Below are 25,390 nucleotides of genomic sequence, written 5' to 3' on the forward strand. Positions count from 1 at the left end.
AGTGATGAGCCATGACCATAGACTGTAAAAAATAGGCCATGACTCATCTTTGCTGGCAAAGACTGAGATGCTCCTTTTACACTCAATCATTCACGATACACTCACCTATTACCAATTCACCTACTTTTTGTGGACTGTTTCAAAAGAGTTTAGCTTGGATATTCTATAAGATTTTCAAGTTTTTTTGCCTCTGTCCCAACTTTTTTTGGAGTGTGTTGCAGCCATCAAAATTTGTTTATATTTATAAAATACAATTAAGTTAAGTAAAAACATTGGAAAACTTGACTTGGGGTTGTATTAAGTAAGGGATAATGTACATACAGTCGGCTGTTATTGCTGAATAAATTCCGTCAGGGTGATCAGGACCTCGATGCGAAGTGGAGGAGCAAAAAGCTCACAACCAGTTTTCTTCTGCTTAAAATTAATGGATGCCAACATTGTCTTCTGTGTGCAACACAAACACCTCCTGTTAACATATCAGAAAATGTAGTTTAGTGTTTCATGACACTTTAATAAACTCATTCCATTTATCAAACTCTGTTACCTATTTTATTATAACAAAATAATCAAATAATTAATTCCAGTCAAAGCCCTTCCAGAGTCAGCTCCAGTCAAAGCCCTTCCAGAGTTATGGGGTTTGGTCAAGGGGCTGCTATGTCCATGGCAAAACCTTCATTCTGTGGTCAGTAAACTACTCTGTTGTTTATTTTGAGATATGCTTTGGATCATTGTCATGCTGGAAGATCCAACCATAGCACAGTTTAAGTTTTCTGACAGGGTCAGCCAGGTGTTAATTTAAAACCTGCTGGTACTTGGAGTTTATGATACCGTGAATCCTAACAAATTGTTCAGGGTCTTTGGAACAAAATAAGCCCCACAGCATTAAAGAGACCCTATTATGCTATTTTAAAGGTTCCTAATTTTGTTTTGGAGATCTCCTACAACAGGTTTACTTGTATCAAAGGTCAAAAAACATTTCTAAATACATTGCACATCACAACATTTTTCATTGATTCTCAAACGACTCGTCCAATGATTCAGTCTCTCTAAATCCCTCCTTTCTGCGACCCTACTCTACTCTGATTGGCCCGATGGCCCAGTCTGTTATGATTGGTCTACCTCTTACAGCTTGTGTCAAAAACGAAATGCCTATTACCATAACTGAATTTCAGCTCCAGATGCTTCCTATTCCTAAAGCTCAGTGATTGTACACAGTGTACCATTTTACCATATCAATCCGAGCGCGAGTCCGATGATGAAACATTGGAAGAACTAGTTATTCAACCCGTACCTCCATCGCAAGGACGACTCGAGCAGGATGTTTCTCAGTGATACGCTACTCAGTTTGAGGTACATTATGTGAAGTGAAAATCAGCGTCTTCTCGACATGATGTTAACCACACGAAAAAGCTACAGTGTTTGAGGGTGGGTCAAGTTGTCGCGGGCGGACAATGTAGAACATTTGCCTAACATATGTGATCTAGTGATGGGTCATTAATGAACAATTCTTTCATTTTTAACTTATAGGAATATAAGGAATATAAGGAATACTTATGGACTCAGGAATAACGTGAATAGTGAGTGATTCGTTCATTTTGTCGTGGCTGCATATGTGCAACATCCTTTCTTTCGCTTTGTTCAAACTGTCGGCCATTCAGAAGTTATTATCGCTACGCCTACTCACTCCAAAGGACAGAGCCCTTAAAGTACGAGGGAGCATTTATGGTCACAAATATTCATTTTTATAGTTTAAAAAAAATAAATATTGACTTTTTAAATTTGCAAAATCAACTTTGGGTTGCTGTCCGTGTTCGTTTAAAGGATAAGCCAAATTTCTACATGCATCAACAAAAAGCGGTCGTTAAGAAAAGTGCTGAGAAGAATTTTTGTGCCATCTAATGGTTTAAAAAAGAATAAAGTCAAATGCACCTTTAACCGCGGTGCGCCTTTAGCCCCGTTCTACCTTACGTATGCGAAGAGTTTGTATGTATGTGAGCGTCTGGACTCTGGAGTAACATAATAGATGTAGGGCCTATCGGAGAAACAGGTGTTGTGTTTATTAATACTTAGTGTTGAGGAACATGTCGTCCTTCCATCCATCCATTCTCCTCACAGCTTGTCGTATGTTGGGTCTCTTCTGAAGGCACGAAAACCACACCATGGGCAGGTGGCCAGTCCTTCAAGAGAACAGCGTGTCCTAGCCAAACACACAATAAAACCACAGAGGTCACTGAGTATTGCGCACCCGGCCTGCACACATTCACACACACATTGACACCAGGGGAAATTTTGTATCTTCATTTCAGCTGTCCTGCATGTGTTTGGAATGTGGGGGAAACCCTGAGCACGACAACAAGGGGAGAACACAGAATGGCTTTACCTCCCAACAAGGGATCTTCTATGAGAAGCATATTACATTATTGCGTCACAGATACCTAAACTAATCGATTATGCTACATATTTACTTCGTATGGAAAGTAGAATGCTTTTTTCTGTCAAAATGATGGAAAGCATTTTGAATCATCCGTCAGTAAAGTTGAAAAAACTTGGCCTTTGTCATGTCTGTTTGATCACACGGTTATTTATGGCTTGTCAATTAACCGATTTTTATAGGTTGATGATGGAACCGAATGGTATTTTCCTACTAAGGACAGTTACATCATAGATGATTTTTTTATGATTTATTGAGCTGTGACATGTTTTTAAACAAGAATTCCTAAGTTGGATATTGAAATTACAGACTGTTCATTGTCCAATCATTCTTTCTTTTATCTTCCAGGGAAGAAGTGGATGGGGCCTCAACCCACCAAGCCCACAACCACAATGTGATCACTACTCCTCCAACTTCTGAATAAAATTGGTGCAAATTCACATTGTTTCTAAGTCATACTTGAAGCCATCAGCTGTCATACACGGAATGCAATGGTTGAACAATCCTTTTTTGTTCCAAATTACAAACGCTGAGTGAAAGGTAAACCTGTATATCCTCTTTAACTCAGTCAGAAGTTGTGTCTGGATGTCTGACCCTCCTAGAAACTCGAGGAGCTGGATAATCAGGTTTCAGTTTGGTTTAATGCAGGAAAAAGAAACTGCCACATATGCTTAACTTGATAGATGATTAGGTTAATACAAAAATAGTAGAGGCAGGGTCTGAGCATTTCATCATTCACAGGGTTTGACGGCTGAAAATGATACACTGTTAAATGTAAAAAGAGCTTGGCATTTACCCTTTGATGGGTAAATAATGTTATTGGTAACCCTACACAGTAAAGGAGGGTGTTAACAACAACAGCAAGTAGCACAGGTAAGGAGGGTGGAGCTAAGTAACCAACAAAGGTGTGACATAGACAAACACAATCAGACTTAGTACTACAGTACACCATAAGGAAATACTCTAGAAACGAGGACACTGCATAACATTGGGAATACAGCGGTGATGTATTCAACAATGGGATATTATTTTCATCATGGAAAAATATCTGAATAGAGAGAATCTGAAACTGAACATCACGGAGTAAGATCACCTACAACCACAGTGACCAGCAGGTAGGGCAGTGGAGACCTGAAGACAAAATGACCACGGTGCTTATGGGTTAGCAAGACGTGACTTGGTGCTTGTGTTTACAAGGCTAGGCTTACAAGCCTAGGCTATGTGCTGAATTAGCAGTCAGATGATTTGATAATGTATTTATTGTCAATTGAATTCAAAACACATCTCATTTATGTAAAAGAATGACAAATGGCACTATAGAGAGTATTACATTACCATTTAAAAGTATGGGATCGGAACAAATTTTTAACTGTTTTTGAAAAGTCTCAACAAGGCTGCATTTTTTTTAATCAAAAATACAGTAATATTGTGGAATATTGCAATTTAAAATAACTTATGTTTTTTATCATGTAATTTATTCATGTGATGGCACAGCTGAATTTTCAGCATCATTTCTCCAGTCTTCACTGTCACATGATCCTTCAGAAATATTTTTAATATGCTGGTACTCAAGGAACATTTCTTACTAGTATCATTGTTAAAAACAGTCGTGCTGCTTAATATTTTTGTGGTAACTGTGATACATTTTTCAGGATTCTTTGATGAAAATATAAGGTTCAAAAGAATAGGATTTATTTGTAATAAACCAACATTTTTAATGTCTTAATTGTCATTTTAGATCAATTTAATGCATCCTTGCTGCATAAAAGTATTGGATAATTTTTAAATACACTATTTAAAATACACTTTTTAAATACACTTACTCAGTAAAGATATTCATGCACAATATATCTCATTTGCTTTTGTGAGTTGTATATGACGTGTCGTTGTGTAGTCTTCGAGAATGAAAAATGCAGACAAACAGGTTGAGCATCATAATCCAAATAAAAAGGCTGTTCCGTGTATGTGTCAAGAGACGGAGCTAAAACAGCCGCCTTTTACTTCACAGTCCGAAAACACAATTAGTCACACTTATGGGCCTAGAAGAACACATTCACCTTTTAGCACATCAAAGAAGACAATTACAGCTATGAGCACATACAAACTATGGCAAATGTACTGTTGTAATGACTTCATAAAAAAATGCATTGGGTGTGTTCACTGTTTGTTCACAAATGAGGTCATCTCAAATTGCACTTAAAACTCAGGTGTGTAGTTTAGCCTGTTTGAGAATATACTAAAAAGATACCATCATTATGTACACAGATTTCACTTGTGTATATAGTAAATATTTACATGTGAAGTGTATTTTCTATTATTCTTTCCTCATTCTCTCTGTGGTTATTCTAGAAAAACCCTTCTCTGAGCACTGATGATGAGAAAAGATGCGTCTCAACTGCCCAAAGCCTTTTTATGATAAAAAAGACTGATCCTGTTACACTGACCCAGAACTCAACATAATGTTTCATACTGCCATTATAAGAGGTCCTAAGGAGGCTTTAATTTTTTTTATTGTAAAACCCACAGCATATTGTTTCAATGTTCTCTGCATTTGGAAATGGTGAACAAGTAGGTAGCTAATTAAAAGAAACTCTCCAACCTTTTATAAACTCTCATACCTTTCACATATTCTGTCTCTGCACAGGATGGCGACGACTTCTAATTCTGCACATTCGGAATGTAAATCTGGAGATACGTTTTGTGGTGAGTAGATCATGTCTGCCAGATAAAACACAGGCATCATCAACATTAGACAGCTGTGTAACAAAAGTTGTAAGCGGAAATTTCAAACGTCTCACTTATATTCCTTGTGAACATGTGATCTGCTCCCTCAGAGATACGGGTGTATGAACAGGAAGTGATAATCGTACCGGTGCTGTTTTTGATGGCTTTCTTGGTCACGCTGGTGTTTCTGCTACTGCTGAGGTTCTGTCCTGAGAAGGTGGATCGCCTGCAAACCCGCTCAAGTCGAGCAACTAGGACTAGGAGAAATTTGCAAGGCATTGATGGTGAGTGTCTGCTACTATATATTTAAGAAGCAACATGCCAAGTTTTTTGTATATATATGCATGCATGTTACAGTTACATGTATGTTGCATAACAAAATGGATGTGTACCTATCATAGTCTAATAAAAAGTTGATCACAAAAAACATTTCTTAATAACAAAATATAATGTCTGTACATAATACAGGGATTAAATGTAACTGCTGCACGCAAACTACTGTGCTTACGCACCGTAGCAAGGGCGTAGGAAAATATTTGATGCTGCATTCCAGCACACCTCTTTTCTACACAGTGGAATTGTTTGCAAAGTGGCATGGTTTTGATACTCATTGCTTTCACTTAAGTAAACATACATGACATTTGACTTTATATTTTATTAAGAACCCTAGTCTGCTTTTTTCATACTTTTGATTCGTCACACCCCACCTAAACTCTCTCACCCTCTTTCTATCTCCTTTTGCGTAGCTCCTATTGGTCTGAATGCTCTGGAAGGTGAGCCAATAGCACTGGACACTACATCTTACATGACGTTCAACCCTACATCACAAGTTCGAGACTCCTATAGGCATGACCCTGCCTCCTTAAATGCACACGTGGACTTTATCGATGGTGGAGGCTCTTTTGGGGCCGCAGCTTCAGCCTTCTCAAAGCCCAGGGAACTTCCACGTCAGCGACTGCCAGAGAACTTCAAAGGGGTGTCTCCTCTCCCAGCATCATACTCTCTGAAGTCAGACAGCTCCGTCTCACTCTATAGAGCTCGTATGGAAAACAGAAATGTGGTGCTGCGTGTACTTAAAGGTGCCCGAGTGGTTTATTATGACATGATCATAAAGTCTGACTGAGATCTTGAATTCCAGTTTCACTCTCTCTTTTTTCGTTCTCCTATTCAGATTCAGCCAATAACCAGGAAAGTCAGTCATTCTTGGGCTTTGCGGCCTTCCTTTCCCAGTTAGGGCCTCATCCCTTCTTACCGGAGCTTCTGGGAGTAATATCCCTGCGGGCTCCTCTCATTACTGTTATTGAAGAGATGGAGAACAGAGATCTGCTCGGATTCCTGTGGAGGTGTAGACAGGTGAGAGGTTGGACCAGGATGTTTTATAGCAGTGGTTCTCAACTGGTGTGTAACAGCTTTAGGCGACAGGTCTGGTAGGTCACTGACAACGATTCAGGATTCAGGAAATGCAGATTAGCAAAAAAATAATATAGAACATAAAAAAATATCAAGTAAATTGATATGGAACCCCGCAGATGACACAAAAGAAAAAAAAAGGTAAATCCGAAAAAAAATGCAAAATAGCAATAAATAAAAAAAAAATCTAATAATACAAAATAAATTGGTATGGAGCCCTGCACATGACATGTGGGGGGAAAACAAGTTATTATGAACACGTAAAAATAACTTTTTCCCTGGTTTTAGTTAAACCGAATTAATACATTTTGGGAACAAATTGATAAGTCATGGGAACAATTATGGCCACAATATCTTTCTTTTTTTTTTGCATGTCATGTGTGCCATAAAATGGCTCATTGACTTTTGTTTTAAAATACTTTTAAAATATATTTTTACATTTTAAAATGCTGTTGTTGACCTCAAATATTGTGCATCTAAATAAACCTAATGGTTTTTTGGTGCAAATTCATTCACTCTCAGAAAAAAAAGGTACAAAAGCTGTCACTGGGACAGTACCCTTCAAAAGGGTTCTAATATGTACCATTTAGGTACTAATATGTACACGTTTGGTACCAATATGTACACGTTTGGTACCAATATGTACCTTTGAGGGACTTATATGCACTCTTTAGGTACAAAGGTGTACCTTTTGAAAAGGTACCGCCACAGTGACAGCTTTTGTACCTTTTTTTCCTGAGAGTGTTTGGTACCTTGTTTACTTATTGTACTGGCTGTTGTTTATGCTTGATGGCAATATAAAATATGGGTATTTGAAGCAAAACAAGTTGAGAACCACTGTTTATAGTGTTCAACAGGTCTGCTGGTACATTAACCAGTGACTACTCAATTGATTACAAATAATTGTAAAAAATTAATTAAAAAAAGGGAGTAATTTTCTCAAACCATGGTTATATCAATATTATTTTATACTACTAATTTTATTTTCAGTGATTATGGTTTTAGTTTTAGTTAATGATAATAACACTGTCTCGAATAGGATAATGTTGGACCAGACGGCATGCATCAGATGACAGAGAGAAAGATCTTCACCATGGCCTCACATGTGTCCTCTGCACTGGTGAGTACAAAGTTGTTATCACCACTATCTCAGGGAAAGATTCAAGCATTTTGGCTTTTGAATTAACAATATAATCCATAGCAAATTAAAAAATCTTGGCCAATCATGGTGTCATTTGATATTTTTGCTCAGTTTCAAGGTTGGACATCATGGCTACACACCTTCTCACCTTTTTTTCTTCTTTCTCTGTAGGACTTTCTCCATGGCAAAGATCTTCTCCACTGCAACATAAAGGCTCGTAGCGTACTGGTCAGCAGGATTTGTACCGCAAAACTCTGGGGTTTGGATGATTTATATGCAAGGACATTAGAAAGTGCTAATCACAGTGAAGATCCTGGAAGAAAAAAGTGGCAGGCTCCTGAGCTATTGGCCAAGAGACCTGCCACTCCAAAAAGTGATGTGTAAGTAAAAAGCACAATACATGTCATGAGAAAAAGCAACTTTCAACTTTTAAACTAAAATATCTGTATTTCTTTTTTTTCTTTTCTTTTTCGCAGTTGGTCATTTGGGCTGCTGCTGTATGAAATGGTGACTCTTGGTGAGTCTACGGTCTGGTTCTTTTGAGATGATTTAAAGGGTCAGTTCACCCATGTACCTTTTCTTCTATTCTTTCATTAATTACTCACCCTCATGTCGTTTCAAACCTGTAAGACTTTCCTTCATCTTTAGAACACAAATAAAGATATTTTTAATTAAATCTGAGAGCTTTCTGCACCTCCATTGGCAGCTACGCATCTACGACTTTGACGCTTCAATAAGTTCATAAAGCAATCAGTGAATATAAACAGAAACTAAACAACCGAACCTGTTTGTTTGACGCACGACAACAAACCTCATTGGTTCTTTTGGAAGCTCAAACGTGATGCGTAACAAATGAGAATTAACCTCATTGGTTCTCGCAAATCAAGTGAACATACTTGATGAGTGAGTTGATAAATGTTCATATGTGAATAAAAGACTAAATTCAATCTGTTCATCATATAAAGCATTCGTGTCTCTTCACATGGATTTGTGTTACGATCTCTTTATGAACTTTTCGAAGCATCAAAGTGGTAGTTGCGTAGCTGTCAATGGAGGGACAGAAAGCTCTGATTTCATAAAAATATCTTCATTTGTGTTCTGAAGATGAATGAAAGTCTTGGAACGACATGAGGGTAAGTAATTAATGCCAGAATTATAATTTTGGGTGAACTATCCCTGTAAGTCAACTGTATACTGATTAACAAATCTCTTTCTCACATTTTTGTTGATCCTATTTTTACACTCTTTCCATACTTTCAGGTGAGGTGCCTTTTGCTGAAATCCCTGCAAAGGAACTTCTACAGTATCATCAGAGAGCCAAAACACTGAAGAAACCAAACAACTGCTCCAACTCACTGTAAATGCAACTTTAGAAACATTTGTTTTATAAACTTATTGTATTTTTTATTTTTTTGTATTCTAATTTACTGTTCATACAGTGCTTGTTTTGTACATTCAAAATATCAATTTGCTACTGTTTTTCTGCAGTTACTCAATTATCAAAGCCTGCTGTCAGTGGAAGGAGCACGACCGCCCCTCATTGGCTGAAGTCAGGCATAAACTCCAATCTGGAGAGAAGAGTGCCAATGACAGCAGTATTCTCCGTGTGCCTGAGCCAATCAATCTTGAACAGTATCTGAAAGAGGCGGGATATGGAGAATCCAACAACTACACAGTTTTCTGAACTCCAGATGGCTCCACATACAAATACATCATATCTATATGAAAACTCTATTTTGTTTGTGGTGTACACTAACACTAGCCATCTCCAGCAATTCATAAAGAGTGAATTGACTGTCGACCAGCCATACTGACTTTAAAAAAGTAAAGTATGAAATGTTAATTTTAACGAATGCTTTCAAATATAATCGTACTTTCTTTAATGTTGCCAAATTGTATGATTTTATTTGTTATCAAATTACTATTTTATTGTACAGCAAGATATTTGAACCTGCTGATGCTGTGGAAAGCTAGAATTTAAAGTAATGAACCGAGAAGCTTCAACCTTATTGGACTGGTCTGATCAAGCAAAATTGAGATCCAGGACAGTCCAGAGCCAGTTTAATGATGCAGCCTTGTTTAAAGGGTAACTCAACCCCTGGTCAGAGCCTGACTCCACCCACTGGCAATATTTGAAAAATGCTAGAAAAGTGAGATGGTGCTCACTGCAGAACACGAAATCCAGGGGGAGGAGTTGGATCCAGATCAGGTGCACCTGAGACCCGCGTTTCTGCGCGCTCTCTGTAGGCATGTTTACATATAATGAGTATAGCCATGAGAATGACTGACATCTCCATCTTTTCATACAGATTACATAAACAGAGAATATTTGTTTTCGTTTTGAATTAGATAATTTAATAACAGAGACTTAAATGTTTATAAAAAAATATATTGCTTATGCCTGTGTAACTAGTAACGTTGTTCAAAGGAGACGGAGAGGCAGAAAGCACTCCTTTTATTTTATTTTTATTTTTTACAAAAGCACAATGTTTTTTTCGACTTTAAGTGGACGCATAAAAAAGTAGACATTTAACAGTTTTTTTTTTTTTTTTTTTCATATTTCTTAAGTCTGTATGACCATAAATGACGGAGTATTTTAAGTCTAATTTGCTGCTATGTGACACTGACAAAATCCAGCAAAATGTGCCGGCGAATTTGTCGACCCCCAGAGGGTTAACTTTAGCCTAATAGGAAGGAACATAAATTGTCATTAAAAATATATGCCCACTCACATCAAGACGCCGCTGCGGTGGTGGAGTCCATGCAGGAGGAGCAGTGTTTGGCACTCAGCGCAAGCTGTTTGGAGAAGCCCATTTTACCTAGACTACACGAAATAATCTAAATAACTATATAAATGCTATGCTAACTATGTGCTAATATACGCTATCCTGATCGTTTTCAATACTCGCAATTCGAACTACTGACTCACTACATTTGTTTTGACGGAACAAGATGCTTTTATACCAGCAGGTGTGAGCTGGTGCCCTCTTACGTCACTGGGCACCACAACTTCCAATAGGAAAATTCAACTGCAGTAACCACCGTTCAACCTGAAGAGGGCAGCACTCAGGCGTTTTTACACCATGTCAAAATCAATGAACAGCACTAAGTTTAGTATTAGTAATAAGGTTTAGTTACCCTTTAAAGACACGTGGCAGGTCCATTTGCACATTTACTTTATCATAATAAATAAAAAGTTCTGGAAGTCACTGGAAAATGACTATTTGACTTTTCTATAGCACTATCACACGAGCAAGATTGTTCCGAATAACAGTCATGCTTATATTCAAACCAACATTGGGAGTGTGATATTGCTTTAATAGAAGAGTTCAATAAATAAAAGTTAAAAATATTGAGTTACTTACTTTTTAGATATAATACTGCCAACGAAAATACTTCCAAACGAAGCCAAGCCGGAATCGACGAGCGTGGCGGTTATTTGAACGAATCGGTTGAGTGAATGGTCAATTTGACTCACTTCTGGTCATTCGTTTCCACCTACTGGCATAACGATGTAACCTGCAGAAATAAGTAATTGAAAAATCACTATAATATACACAAACTGACATTATACATACATTTAAAGATATTTCTTTAATTATAGCAAATTCAGAAATTGAAACAAAGTATTGTTTTTACACAATATTGATTAGAAATTCACAAAAAATACTTAAAAAACAAAACAGAAAATGTGTATTATACATGAACAAAGCTGTCAATACATTTGGAACAGACAGGGGAAACATAGCCAAACAGGAAATAAAGACTTGAGATGTGAATATCACAGCATCTTCTTTATTCATATTTATGCATACAAAGAAACTCAGCCATGTTAAGAGAACCAGTACACAGCTTTCTCAGGCACACTCTCTCTCTCTCTCTTATACACACTCACACTTGCTCTCATGTGCTGCAAGGCTCTCAGGTAAAGCTACTAATACTTGTCTATGAAGCTGGTAAACTGTACCCAAAAATAATGATGCTATTTTTAATACAAATGAAAAATGCCCTACAATCATCTACTGTAGAAAAAAAAAGAAAATAAACAATTTGTGGTTCTAGGATCAGTTATCCAAGCACTCCTTCAGTCTGTTATTTAAAGAAGAAACAAAAACCTACTTCCATTCAGTAATACTGTGTAGTAAGAACATAGCTCCAGATTTTCCATCTCTCAGTCTCTGACCCATTAATAGCAGTGATACAGGAATGGACACAGAAAGCTGCAGTATGAGATCACTAATGGCTGAAATGACTGAAGTGACTGCAGGAGCCACATATTGACAGACAAGTTATTTAGTGTAGGGGAATCTAATTGTAATAACTTCCAAAATAGCACACAAAGACAACCGACAGTCCTCTTAGTCAAGTGCTGATCAACGGAAAATAACAGATTTCCCCCAGAAAAAGATGCAGCTGTCAGAGGCAACATACTGTTATTTTTAGAAAGGCAACTTATTCACGTCTTTGACTCTGATAGTCAAAAACACTACAGGAATAACATTGATTACTGTCTCTAATGTCATCATCAGTCATACTTTGATTACAAATGTATAAAATAACTAACAATCACAAAAGAACACAAACATACTGACTTTAAGACAACACATTTACAGTGACAGCAAAAAAAAAAACAGACGCAAGACTCGCATGCCCATTCAAACAAGTCCCTAATATTATACATGTAGCACATTCAAAATACAGCACTGAGACGTATCATCTCCAAACAAATCGATCTAGTCATTTAAAGATTATACATGATCATATTTGTGCTATTTTTCCTTTAGGATAACTTCCAATATTCTTTCTCGAAGTGTTTGAAAACAGGACAAATTAAAGTGAGAATTAGTCAGGTACAATCTAGCCATCGTTGAAAACAATATTAATAACGCAGGCTTTCACATCTAAACAAAAATACTAAGGTAAATTGTTTGCTTTTAAAGGGATAGTTCACCCCAAAAGGAAAATTCTGTTATCATTTACTCGCCCTCAAGTTGTTTCTTTTGTCGAGTTTCTATCTTCTGTTAAACACAAAATATTTTTAAGAATTTTGGTAATCAGGAGGTTGATGGTAGCCATTGACTTCCATAGTAGGAAAAAAAAATACTATGGAAGTCAATAGCTACCTGGTAACTATTCTTTAAAATATCTTTCTTTGTGTTTAAAAGAAGACAAAAAAAAAAGGTTTGGAACAACATTAGGGTGAGTATATGATAACAACATTTTCATTTTTGGGTGAATGATCCCTTTAATAAGGCATCACTTATTATTTTACCCTTCAGATGACATTCTCTCCCGTTCTTCCCTATTGTTTTGATTAAACTTTAGGTCAAATCTGAAGTCTTTTCATCCCCATCAGTTTCAGTTTGTCAAGCTGGTGACGGAAGTATAAAGCTTTAATCCTGCAACTCATCTCTCTCTCCAACCCTCGCTCAATCCCTCAGGCTGTTGATAGACGCGCAGATTTTGAGAGCAGGACCGAGTTTGATGTTCATAGTGGACATGAGATGCTCTTCTTTGAGAAGCAACAGCGCCTGCCCATCAATCTCCTGTGACAGGAACTGGGATGCCAAGTCCTCACAACCTGACAAGAGATGTCACAATGGAGGAGTACATTAAATAATATCGTAAATATACAGGAGAGCACAAAGCACACCTCACGTTTGGCATCAGAATACTGACCTTGAAGAGAAGAAATGAACTGACACACTTCCTCCACACTCCAGCGAGCAGGGTTGCCAGATAAGAAGTGGCTCTCGTCCACTGGGAGGCCACTTGGTGCCGTGTCATCCAACTGAGGGCCACAGTGGATTGGTCTCGGGCACGAGAAGGAAGAGCTGGGAGAGAGTGAGAAGAAGTCTTCTTCTTCTTCACAGCTGGAGATGTCCTCAGAACGACTAGATTCTGAACGACACTGCGAAATAGAAAAAGTCATATTTATTTACTTTGTTTTGCATTTACTTGATCAAAAATGCAGTAAAAACAATAATATTTTGAAATATTATTAAACATTTTCTTCTCTATTTTAATATATTATATTTAAAATTGAAAAGTTTACTCCCATGATGGCAAAACTGAATTTTCAGCATCATGATCTTTCAGAAATCATTCTAATATGCTAATTTAGTGTTCTTACCATTGTTGAAAACAGTTGTGCTTGCTTAATATTTTTGTGGATTTTTTTATTTATTTATTTCAGGATTCTTTAAAGAACAGAAAGTTCAAAGGAACAGCAATTATTTGAAATATTATTTTTTGAAACATTTTAAATGTCTTTACTGTAACTATTGGTCAATTAAATGCATCCTTGCTGAATAAAAGTATTGAATTCTTTAAAAAAAAAAACATTGTACAGACCCGAAACTGCAATGTCCATCATCTCACCTTTACTGGAAGATGCCTGCCTGATATTTTAGCACAGGCAATCTCAGAGCTGCTCCTGCGAGGACCCCTGCGCCTAGCAATAACATCCTGCACCACAGGGCTCCCTGGTGGCCGTTCAGCACCCTCAAGACCCCTACTTACACGGTAGTGGTTGCTGCAGCTGACATTGTACCTGAATCAAAAGGTTCAGAAGTCAGCGATAAAACAATACACACTCAATCAGGTTTATTCATAGTTAGTTAAATTTTTTCTATATCATTTTTTTTTATTAAAAATCTTTTTAAGAATCTATCAATGATATGGGATGATTTTGGTCTTACCTCTTGGCACAGGTTTTGGAACAGAAGCGCTTGGATCGCCTGAACTGGTTGGCTGGTGCAAACCTTTGACAGTATTCACACTTTAACTCTGTAAACAATATATAGACACAATGTGTAAGAGAGAGAGAGAGAGAATAAAAATAATGTGTCTAAACAACTTAAACAGTTTTTCCACAAAGCTTTGTTTGAAACACACGACCACTCACTATCACGGATGTTCTCTCGGTGTAGGATGGGTGGAACAGCCACAGGAAGTTCTTTCACTGGCCCAGTCACCTGTCAATCAGCAGAAAAATGTCATGTGTGTTCTATACCTCTCAGACCATTGGTCCATTAATTAATGAATGTTTTAATGCTTGATTATCTTTCTACAGTGGTCTGAAAACACATTTTGCCTTACCATGAAACACTAGATTCATATTAAGTAGAAAGACTCACAGGGAAAGGTTCGGCTCCCTCCTGGATAACAAAGCCCTCAATGAGGTGAGTGAGAACCTGAGGTTTGACCACAGCCTGTGGGACAGGTGCTCGATCGCCCTGTCCTCCAACACGAGGAAGAGGGAGAGAAAGAGAGAGAGTAGGAGGAGAAGAGAATGCCATCTCTGGGGCTAAAACAGAAAATAGACAGGGAGAAAAAAAATGTTCAGAAAAGCAAAAACGTTAATAAAAAGACAGAAGTAATATGAAAAGACATTTCATACAGATAATAAATTGTAATATATATATATATATATATATATATATATATATATATATATATATATATATATATATATATATATATATATATATATGCGCTATTAGTATTTTTAAAGATTAACTTTAAGTGAGTGTTGTTAAATGATGGCAAAGGTAAAAATAGGGGGGAATTGATTATGAGCAATTAAATATCCAGTATCTACCATTAAGATGACAAAAAAAATTGGATTACAACCAATTTGGAACCGATATTATCTGTAATCATGACAGGTTGGTTGTACATTTGATAACATGTAGGTAAAAATGCAAATTTGCATTTTTTTAATCCTTTAGCCAATTAAATGTGACCAACAACAGTTGTGCTGCTTAATATTTTTGTAGAAAACGTGATGCATTTTTTTCAGAATTTGTTGATGAATAGAAAGTTCAAAAGAACAGCATTTATTTGAAGAAGAAATTATTTTGTAACAAAAAAAAGCCTTTACTTTTACTTAATATGATCAATTTTTAAAAAATTCTGAATAAAAGTATTCCTAGTGTAGTGTGTAATGTACTATAAAAATAGTGTATAATTTTGGGCATTTTTTGGGCACTACAAAAACAGCATTTTGTACGAAACACTGCGTCTCAGGCATACCATCCCTTGCCTATGGCTCACCTGTATCTAGTGAGGGAGCTGGTGAAAGAGGAGGGGCGGAGTCTTGCATTAACAGACTTGCATTGATGGTCTCGGTTGACATCTCATTGGGTAAATCGGATTCTGATTTCCTTTTTAATGGACCAATCACAGGCTTTGTCTATGAGAGAAGGAAGATCACACAAGTGTCACATCATAAACACACCATGAGGAAATACAGTTCACCTATTATCTACTAACCTGAACTGGTCCAGACTGAACGAACACAGAGTCTCCAGAGTTATTCTGTCCATCCATCGAGTGTGTGACAGATGCAGAATTGCCATGACTCAACGCTGCGCACTGATTGGTCTGCATCTGAGACATTGGGAGGGCACTTTGGGCTGTTTTAAGGCACACTCCGGCTCCGCCTGTTTCCACGGGAGTCATCATAGTAACAACATTGCTACCGGAGTTATTGACGGGCACGACACCTGTGGCGTCCTGCTGGGCGCAACAGGTCCGAGCCTGGGGCACTGCTAATGCCTGGGAGTTTCCTAGCGTGCTCTGCCTTGCGCCAACCAGCTGAACTGGGACGTGGGGAGGGTGATGGCCCCCCGTGGCCTGGCCATTGTTGGGTGGTGCTGGGAGAATGGGCGGTGGGTGACGAGGGGGCATCTGCACTGGCAGCCGATGCCCCTGAGCCGTTTTGGGTTGAATGGGCACATGCCCTGTTCCATGACCCAGTTTTTCCGAGCTCAGATTCACCCCCGTCTGCTGGAGTGGCTGCACCACTAACGTCTGGGCAGTCATGTTGGATTTGGTTGCCACCGTGCCCATCGGATAGCCTTGAGAAGATGTGGGAACATTGGATGTGGGCACCAGGATGTGGGTTACGGTGGCCGCAGCAGCTGGTACTCCTCGAGCTTGGCACAAGCCAGATTGAGAAAGGAGGAGCTGGGAGAGAGGGAGCGAGGGGGAAGGTGAGGAGGACGGAGGGTTGGAGGAACCTCCTGCTTGCTGTGGGGTGACAGCGGATTGGTTGGAGCCCTTCACAGTGAGGCCAGACATATTGGGATTGGTGGTGTTGGAGTAGTTTTGCAGTTTGGTGTTGGCGAGCGGTTGAGTCTGCGCTTGGATCTGTTGAGCTGACTGACCAAACTGCTGCTGAGTCTGAGGCTGCTGGTTAAGTGGGTATGAACCTTAAAGTCATAGAAAGTTAGAGAAACTACAGTTAATTTCATAGCTAGTGCATTTGGAAATGACTGCAGCAGACGCATACATCTAGGAATTTGAAAGGAAATGTATAACAATAAGCAACATTTGAAAATGAATAGCAAATATGCAATATTCTGTCAGATAAGGTAAATTATCTACCTGGCTGACATGAAGTATTGTAATAGCCTTGGTAGTATCATTAATAATAGGTTGAAAGTTACAAGCCAATCTGAAATGTTTTGCTCACCAAGACTGAATTTATGTAATCAAAATTACAGTAAAAACAGTGAAGTATTATGCAAATTTTAAATAACTTTGCTATTTGAATCTTTTTTTTAATGTCATTTTTTTCTGTCATGGAATAAATAAATAAATGTTCAAATGTCATGGATAGATATATGTGAATAATAAATAATACATGTAAAGATTAAACATTTGAAATTAGAATACATTTATATTTTTTGTGTTGGGGCAGGGCAAGCGGAAATCTGAACTACTGGCTCAACTGGGCAAGCAGAAATAACCTGTTGAGGCCTATAATATCTTAATTTTATTCCTCACCACTCGTCTCTTTCCTGTCTGCAAACTCGGTCTTCACAGTAGCCACCCTTGGAGTGGACACGCAACGCATTGCCAAGTTCTGTACCTAAAAATGGGAGAGACAAAAGAAATAATGCAAGAGGCAAAACAAATGAAAAGTGTGAACGGTCTAAACGGGCATGATATGACAGGTTTTTCATAATTTGTCTTTTTAAAAGCTGACAGTGAAATTCTGTAAAACAGAATTACAGGCAGTAAGAATATCTTTGATGTTTAACAGACGCTTTTCACATTTCCGGGGTTCTGAGAAGCGGATGTCACCATAGTTGGGTAAACTTCTATAGCGGTAAACGGGAGCAAATACCATTTTTGTATTTCCATTTGCTCCAGTAGAAAAAGAAAGAATCTGTGATTTCCAAAGAGAGAAAAAATATAGAGAGATTGATAACAGCAGTGAGAAGAGAGAAAGATGTCAAATTTGCCATAATTCCCTCAGTCGTTGTATTAGAAACACCCTCTCATCAGTGTTAATTGATTTTTTGTAATTTAATGCCAAGGTAATATAACAAAAAAGTATAGCGTTATAAATTGATGACAAATGGAAATATGAAAAACCACTAGATTTGTGATGTGGAATGAGATTTCTCTGTTGAAAAAGAAAGACACAAAAACAAAGCAACCTAAACAATGTCTTGTTGCATGGTGAAGAGTAGAGACAAAAATCCCTCAGAAGGCCAAATGTCACACCTGATCATTGTCTGACTGGTTGCTTGAGGATGTAGGAGTCGTTTCCTGTTGCTGCTGCTGGGTTTGCTGTTGAGCAACCGTTGCCACAGCAGCTGTCGCTGTACCACCCGGCATGAAAATGAGCTGAGGGGTGAGAGGTGTCTTGAGAGAGCGGTTTACCTGTATGGTGGAAAGACCAGTTAAATCACACCCTTAGGAAAAGAGCGAGCTTGGATAAATATTATATTAACATTCACCGGGTGAAGTGTTTCATACTGTTGTTATGACAAGTTGTAAAAACATTTGTTAGGTTTATGTTTGGATTTAAGTACTATGACAAGGCACTTACTCTCAGGTACATCTGACCCTGTCCACCAGAGTTTCCACCTAACAAAACTGACTGGCTAAGGGCTGTTGATGTTGCCAAGGTGGCAGGTCCAATCGGACGGGGGTTTGACATGGTCCCTCCACCAGAAGTGGTACTTAAGTTCACCTAAAAAAAGCACACCACAGATCAGCTTTTACTTATTTAATAAAACATTCCAAAATGATCATCAAAAGCATTAAGCGCACAAACAGAGAATCAGAAACTGAGGTGGATAGTTATCATACTTAGTTATGATACTCATACATACATATTTATGACACCAATCCACAATTTGCTTTCTGACTTGTGATTAAACCACATCATGTTCAGTCGTTGGACAGAGGAGACCTGGACCCTGACTGAGCCTGGTTTCTCCCAAGTTTTTTTTTCTCTCCATTTTGTCACCTGATGACATGGATTTTGGGTTCTTTGCCACTGTCACCTCTGGCTTGCTTGGTTGGGGACACTTAATATGCAACAATATTATTGATCTGACTGTACTGACACTATCGCATGAGAACTGAACGGTATCACTGTTTTCTGCAGAGCTGCTCTATAGCTGAATTGAAGTAATTTAATAATGAATGATCTTTCATAACGGAAATAAATCAACACTAAACTGACTTCAGCTGTCAATGACACTTATTTTCTTTTTAAAGCTGCTTTACAGATTAATTGAACTCCGTTTGCATCACTAAATCATTTTCCTGTTGATCACTGTAAAGCTGCTTTGAAACGTTCTATATTGTGTAAAGCGCTATAAAAATAAAGGTGACTTGACTTGATTTGCAACACTTATTTAATAGATTTAAAACCAGAGACTCACTGTGCATTGTGCTGTGCTTGTAGCTTGAGAGACGCTGTTACTGGGAGAGCTGGACTGACGACTGGCTGCAAGAGTTGCCTGAAAATATAAAACGGAAACCTCTAAACAACATTTGCAGAACGACATTAAAAGCAGAATCAAATCTTTAAAGGGTGGTGCATTTTTAGATCTGAAAACAATTAGCAACATATCATCACATTTAAGAACCTAAACGAAAGAATATTTTTTCATTGAATGTTAATAATAATAATGGCAATCATAAATAAAATAACATCAATAAAAATAAATAATAAAATGACTAGTAATAATTACTATTTTTTTTGCAATAATTTGGGTAAATCATACATGTAAAATAATTACATATGATGCAAAACAATGCTTATATATAAACAAGATTATCTACTACCATTCAAAAGTTTTGGGTTGGTAAGATTTTTTAATGCTTTTGAAAGAAGTCACCAAGGTTGAATTTATTCAATTCAAGAACACAGTAAAAACCGTAATATTGTGTCACATGATCTTTCAGAAATCTTTCTAATATGCTGATGTGGTGCTCAAAAAATATTTCGTATTATCATTATCGTATACCCAGTATTCTTTGATGAATAGAAAGTTTTTTTAGAAGCCCTTTTTTTGGAATAGAAATCTTTTGTAATATTATAAGTTTCTTTACTATTACTTTTGATCAATTTAATGCAACCTTGCTGTAAAAAAATATTAATTTCTTTCAAATAGATAAATAAATAAAATACTGACCCCAAACTTGGGCTGAGCTTTTAGTCCTACAGACTAATTTTACAAGCTGGTGGAATTTTTTTAAGATACTTTGCATAATTTGGTTGTTTTTCATCATCCATCAGGGCAAATATCTCTAATCATTTTATTTTATTTTTCTGCTGAACTAAAATGATTTTTTATGGATTTTACATGACATGATTGACTGAATTAGCCAGACCTGTTGCACAGCGGCCAGGTTGTGGAGTTGAGCGCTGTTGATCTGCTGCTGCAGCATCAGCTGCTGGAAGTACTGAGCTGCATTGGGCTGCCTCTGTAATGCCTGCAGAGCCTGGAAACATATTTAAGTGTACAGACAACTACATTTCCCAAAAATCAAGACATTCAAAGTCAAACCGAGGCACTGAGGTGAATAAGTGATTTAATCTTCACTTAAATTTGGCTGTGGCTTTGTGACCCACCTGCACAGCTTGCCTTTCATAGAGAGACATTTGAGCTATCTGAGGGGGGCGGGAGTTTCCCCCTGATGCTGCACTGCTATTGGCTGAGCTGGAGTTGGTCTGGTCTTCTCCTGTCTCCATGCTCACTGGATGGACGACCAGTCAATCAAACTTTGTAATAGAATACCAGAGAAAAATATGCACAAACAAACAATTTAGAACGGGGTTTTATGCTTAAACCATTTCATAAAATGTTAATTAAAACAGATAAAAGTAATTTGAACACTTTCGCACAGACACACTTGTTAACTTGTAAAACCCCCTAAGTCTTTTAAAATCTTAAGAAGAATATCTTTAAAATAACGCACCGGTATCAAGTAGTTTTAATATACATAACAGTAATAACGAACAAGTGGACGTTTCAGTTATCTGTCATCTGCGGGTGATCGAGGTTCTGTGCAATATTTACATATCAGCAAGTTGCAAAGCTTACTAGTCAAAATAACACCATGCACAATCATTTATTTTAATATGTGTATGAGCAGAAGCAATGCATAGGGTGTAAATAAACACCATGTCCACTCCCAGTCTCTCAACTGCAGCTGCAAAAATGTTGGCGGACTGGCGACTCCTAAAGTGCCAAACAGACATAATTTACCTCTCTGCGATCGGCAGTGCTTTTGCTTCCCCCTCTCGTAATGGAAACAACCACCTGGAAACGTTGAGTCCACAGTTGCTGTAATCGAAGTAATATAGTTCCGCTATGTTTATTTTTTTGCTTTTTTAAGTATTGTTGGAATTCTTCAAACAACGGTGATTGTGATGAGGCTCAAAAAAAGCGATGAAACACCTCCCCGCCCCCCGTACTGTTTACTATTCTTTTTCCGGCGCCAAAAATGACGCACCAGATAGAAGTCTGAAGCGTTGTCTTATAATTACATAATAAAAGTCTCGTCTGTCTTTCTGTCTGCCCGTCCACCTATCTATCTGTCTGTACATATCTATCTATCTATCTATCTTATGCGTGTACTGAAGGCTATGTATATATATAGCCTTATATATATATATATATATATATATATATATATATATATATATATATATATATATATATATATCAAATGGTGAATTTTCCTTTTCTACATGTGAGTGTAAATGCTATAGCATTACACAACAATTTAAAATATTTTTTAAACATTTTAAGGTAAACTCGTTTTTATAAATATAATGAATTTTTGAATATCAGGGCTATAATTTTCTAACTATATGTTTTTTTTAAAGTCACATTTATGTCAGTTATGCCTCATTGACTTTGATTTGGCCAAGCAATGTATTTCAAATGTTATTATATTTTAAAATATTTTTTTCATTATTCTAATTTATTTCTAATTAATCTAACTTTTATTACAGAAATTCCATCTTTAAAGACATTTATGCAAGCCATTTTTATGACTCACCCTGTTACTTAATGATTTACGAAAAAGAAGAACACAATCTAAACACACATGAAATCATCTGGAAAACGAAAGTATGCCTGAAAAAGGGCTCATTTACAATCTGGACTGACCTGTTTTTCAGTTGACAGATCACCGGAAAACAAAACATAAGCACAGGTAGTCATGTTAGCCTATATGCGCATGAAGTCTTGACATGTTGACATTTTTGACTGCTTGAACCAGATAAAAACCTCAGTAAGTATATATTTTCTCCACTGTTTTAGATAAGACACTTATTATGTATGTTTTATATACTGTATATGAGTACTGTCAGACTTACTGTGTAAGAAAATAGATGTAGTCTACCTAAACAAATGCTTCAGATATACCGGTAATTACAAAAACACAGAAATGGTTAACATATTTTAACATGATTTACTGAACAAAAGTGTTAACATTGTAAAAGAAGTTTACACTTTAAGACTAATAAAGCATAGAGATCACATGACAGGTTGTGGCACATGCAAATTTCCAGATGCCATGTTGGTTTACCCTAACAAGATTAAATCAGATTTTTAAATAGACATTTATATTCCATTATAACAGGGTGTCTACAGATATAAACAAGTTAAATTTAAGACTTTTAAAGACCTTTTTAATACCACCTTGTATGAAATTTAAGACCAAATATGTAATGGAAATACACATTACATTACATGCGTATATGTAATATTTAATGTTTAATATAAAAAGAAAACAAATTATAAACGCTGTCATAAATGCTATTTATTATTATGATATACAGTGAACTTTCATATCAACAGACAATATCCCACACAAAAAATCCACACAAAAGCACAGCATCACCAATATTTTTGGTTGTGTAAACACAGTTTATTCTAAAGAAATATTTTTTTATCAGTGTTCTATCAGCTTTTCCATACACTGGAATTTTTTTTAAGTGCAATCAACGCAATGCTCATGTTTTCCAGGTGTAAAGAATTTTAAAGATAAAAAACATGAAGCCTACAAGATCCAGCGTGTGGTGTACGGAACCAGAGGCTGGTGCAGGGAAAGATGGGAGATGGAAAAGGGAAAGTTGGTTGGATAGGCAGAAGGGATGGAATGATGTTGGCGAGCTAGAACTGAAAATAAGGATGGAGGTCGGCTTGACTGAAAATACAGGTGGAAAGAATGAAAGACGAACACAAAATCAGGCTTTAGGCCATGCTACAAAGGGACAAAGTCAAATGAAGCATTCAAGAGTTTGGGTATCTGGGAGTGGAAAGACAACTTCTAAAGAACAGATGAGCAAAGAAGCAAAGGGACAATGGAGGACTGAAGACTTACTAAAAGAACATGTTAGTGTAAAAAGTCCCACTAAAAGACCACAGCTGGATGTCAGTTCCCATTTTTCCAGTGGGGCTGATGCCGGAGTTGGGAACCGTTCGGAACCAGGATTTGGGCTTCAGTCTAGGGTTTCTTTGAATGAAAAAGTGCATCCTGGTTCCAGATTGGTGACCAGCTCTAGCACCAGCCCCAGTGGAATGTCTGTAAGTGACTACCTAGTACTTCTAAAGTCACTCCGGATTAACCTGCCCAAAGGTGTTTTAAATCCTAAAGTCATCAGGCTATCACAGAATGCAGGCATCATTCAGAAAGCCCAGGATATTGTAAAAGAGCTGGAAAACTTCAAGCTTCAGTTTAACAGCATTCCACGTCTTGGCTGCCGGGAACTTAAGAACTCACTGTCACTGAAAGACAATGGAAAAGTTCTTGAAATCACAGTGATGATTTTCTTTGAAAAAAGAGAAGTTTCCGAGGCAAATCTGAGAGCACAGTGGAGAAAAAATGTATCAAACACAAGCAGTGGATTCAGGTTCAGAGACAAATACAAGACAATGGCCATCTCCACACCCGCTATATACGCTACAACACAGACAAGGAGCTGGAGACAGTTAGAAGTTGGAGACAATCTTCCAAACATTTCTGAAGGTGTGACAGTGAATGTCCATGACATTGAGAACAGAGACTATTGTGACGAGTCAGCTCTCTGGACGACATCCCCTCCTCAAAGGTTTGGCAAATATTTCCAGAACCCAGCAGATGAACGTGAATGCCTCAAGTTCTACCATGAGTTGCAAACAAACAGGACAGTGAGATACACCAAAGGTAACAAAGTAGAGTTCGGATTCCTCACTGGAAGACTAGACTTCTTAGCAGAAGTAAAAGGGGGGAAAAGAGAAAAAATGGTGATTGAGTGTAAAGGAACTACTGGAGATATGATAAGTAAAGTCTTCACTAAACCAAAAAATGGTGGTCGTTGTGCAGACCTGAATGAAACACATGAGTACTGCTATCAAGTTCAGGCCTACATGTACATCTTAAACAGGGTAGCAAAACAAACAAAAGGCTTCAGCTCTGACAGGGCCATCATGGTGTTTAGACACTACCACAAGAATGGTAGAGAACCCAGAGATTTCTACTGGAATTACCTGAGAATGAATGAAGCAACACAGCAGAAAATCAATGAATTGCGTGTTTTCTGTGAAGAAGAGGTTCTGGCCTGTTTCCTGGCTGTTCTACATTTGGTATTCCAGAAAGCCACATAAGTTATGTCTCAGTGCTGTGAAAAGCATGAAAGCTATAAGGACAGTGTGTTGGGTCGAAACATGACATGTTACAAATCATGATGTTGCTAAATTAGATATTATTAGAATAAGGAACTATCTCTCTATAAATTACAGAAACGTCTGTCTGTCTGTGTGTGTGTGTCTGTCTGTCTGTCTGTGTGTCTGTTAACCACATATCTCTCGAACCGTTAGTCCGATGGATTTCAAACTTGACAGGTGTCTCGCTACGGTCACGAGTAAGTGCAGTGCCAAGTTTGACGTTGTTTGGATGAGAAATGCTAAAGATATCGTTAAATATATCATTTTTATAAGGTTGTGATTTAAAAATAAACATTCTGACACTAGAGAGTTGTATCGGTCAAAGAAGCCCCAAGAAGGTTGTGGTTTAAAAATAAACATTCTGACAATCTGTCAGCTACACTGTTTACTTCTGAATATTATAGTTTGGTTCCAAAACGTGATAAATCCATTTTGATTAATTGGAGTAAAAATGTGTTTTCTTTACCAAGAAACCAACAATTACTAAAAACACACACAAAAACTGATTTTGCACGGGCACTTTGCACTGCTCCCTGAATCAACACGCTTATTCATTTGTGGATGTTGGATGTTAACTGAATCTATATGTCAGCTATGCTGTTTCTGAATATTATATTTCATTCTGGTGCGCTTAACGTTATTGCTACTGTGTAATAGTAGCCTATGCTATTCACCAACTAAACATATCCTATTCAATGCGTTCAGAGT

General features: G+C 37.4%; 4 protein-coding genes and 1 long non-coding RNA gene across 8 annotated transcripts in view; 3 read left to right on the forward strand and 2 right to left on the reverse strand.

The window, feature by feature from the left end:
• Positions 1-5,377, reverse strand: part of LOC307172268 — a 28,982-nt gene extending 23,605 nt beyond the window's left edge. The window contains exons 1-3 of one of the 2 annotated variants that reach the window (XR_013823693.1): positions 5,302-5,377; positions 5,050-5,149; positions 2,067-2,197 (exon numbers count right to left, since the gene is read on the reverse strand). This is a non-coding gene — a long non-coding RNA (uncharacterized lncRNA). Of the gene's footprint in view, positions 1-2,028; positions 2,198-5,049; positions 5,150-5,301 lie in introns of those variants that run through there. The other variant, XR_013823694.1, reaches the window with a different exon arrangement.
• styk1b (serine/threonine/tyrosine kinase 1b) lies at positions 3,078-11,078 on the forward strand. Its single transcript, XM_079894492.1, has 10 exons — positions 3,078-3,546; positions 5,076-5,134; positions 5,266-5,439; positions 5,902-6,234; positions 6,327-6,508; positions 7,605-7,685; positions 7,878-8,086; positions 8,183-8,223; positions 8,967-9,063; positions 9,195-11,078. Exons 2-10 carry the CDS (start codon positions 5,077-5,079, stop codon positions 9,388-9,390), a joined length of 1,371 nt encoding a protein of 456 aa, XP_079750618.1. The 5' UTR covers positions 3,078-3,546; position 5,076; the 3' UTR covers positions 9,391-11,078.
• Positions 11,079-11,486: 408 nt separating this feature from the next.
• Positions 11,487-21,460, reverse strand: phc1 (polyhomeotic homolog 1). 3 transcript variants are annotated; one of them, XM_079894489.1, is made up of 15 exons: positions 21,233-21,460; positions 20,596-20,745; positions 20,355-20,465; positions 19,400-19,477; positions 18,556-18,699; positions 18,228-18,386; positions 17,502-17,586; positions 15,984-16,924; positions 15,765-15,903; positions 14,846-15,015; positions 14,614-14,683; positions 14,408-14,495; positions 14,088-14,259; positions 13,386-13,617; positions 11,487-13,287 (listed from the first exon to the last, which is right to left on the reverse strand). In XM_079894489.1, the coding sequence occupies exons 2-15, from the start codon at positions 20,713-20,715 to the stop codon at positions 13,136-13,138; spliced, it is 2,661 nt and encodes an 886-aa protein (XP_079750615.1). In that variant the 5' UTR covers positions 20,716-20,745; positions 21,233-21,460; the 3' UTR covers positions 11,487-13,135. The 3 variants fall into 3 exon arrangements, with proteins under 3 accessions (XP_079750615.1, XP_079750617.1, XP_079750616.1); XM_079894491.1 differs by having other exon boundaries at positions 11,489-13,287; positions 21,287-21,454; XM_079894490.1 differs by having other exon boundaries at positions 11,489-13,287; positions 20,596-20,720; positions 21,233-21,454.
• Positions 21,461-22,157: 697 nt separating this feature from the next.
• On the forward strand, positions 22,158-25,390 carry LOC307172509 (uncharacterized protein). Its single transcript, XM_079894935.1, has 2 exons — positions 22,158-22,265; positions 23,003-25,390. The coding sequence occupies exon 2, from the start codon at positions 23,030-23,032 to the stop codon at positions 24,620-24,622; it is 1,593 nt and encodes a 530-aa protein (XP_079751061.1). The 5' UTR covers positions 22,158-22,265; positions 23,003-23,029; the 3' UTR covers positions 24,623-25,390.
• rap1gapl (RAP1 GTPase activating protein-like) overlaps positions 24,626-25,390 on the forward strand; it is a gene marked incomplete at its 5' end in the record, with an annotated part of 6,872 nt that continues 6,107 nt past the window's right edge. The window contains one exon of the mRNA XM_079895224.1: positions 24,626-24,665. Within this exon, the coding sequence (XP_079751350.1) occupies positions 24,626-24,665 (40 nt within the window). The remainder of the gene's footprint in view (positions 24,666-25,390) is intronic.

The sequence above is a fragment of the Squalius cephalus genome, assembly GCF_949319135.1.
Source record: "Squalius cephalus genome assembly, chromosome: 15".
Classification (NCBI taxonomy): Eukaryota; Metazoa; Chordata; class Actinopteri; order Cypriniformes; family Leuciscidae; genus Squalius; species Squalius cephalus.

Excerpts from the sequence above, each read along its gene's own strand:
- styk1b (XM_079894492.1), top strand. The coding sequence starts at position 5,077 with ATGGCGACGACTTCTAATTCTGCACATTCGGAATGTAAATCTGGAGAT. Across the intron at positions 6,509-7,604 it reads TCCTGTGGAGGTGTAGACAG|GATAATGTTGGACCAGACGG; the intron begins GTGAGAGGTTGG and ends TGTCTCGAATAG. Across the intron at positions 9,064-9,194 it reads AACAACTGCTCCAACTCACT|TTACTCAATTATCAAAGCCT; the intron begins GTAAATGCAACT and ends GTTTTTCTGCAG.
- phc1 (XM_079894489.1), bottom strand. The coding sequence starts at position 20,715 with ATGGAGACAGGAGAAGACCAGACCAACTCCAGCTCAGCCAATAGCAGT. Across the intron at positions 17,587-18,227 it reads ACCAGTCAGACAATGATCAG|GTACAGAACTTGGCAATGCG; the intron begins GTGTGACATTTG and ends TCCCATTTTTAG. Across the intron at positions 13,288-13,385 it reads GTTCATTTCTTCTCTTCAAG|GTTGTGAGGACTTGGCATCC; the intron begins GTCAGTATTCTG and ends ATCTCTTGTCAG.
- LOC307172509 (XM_079894935.1), top strand. The coding sequence starts at position 23,030 with ATGAAGCCTACAAGATCCAGCGTGTGGTGTACGGAACCAGAGGCTGGT.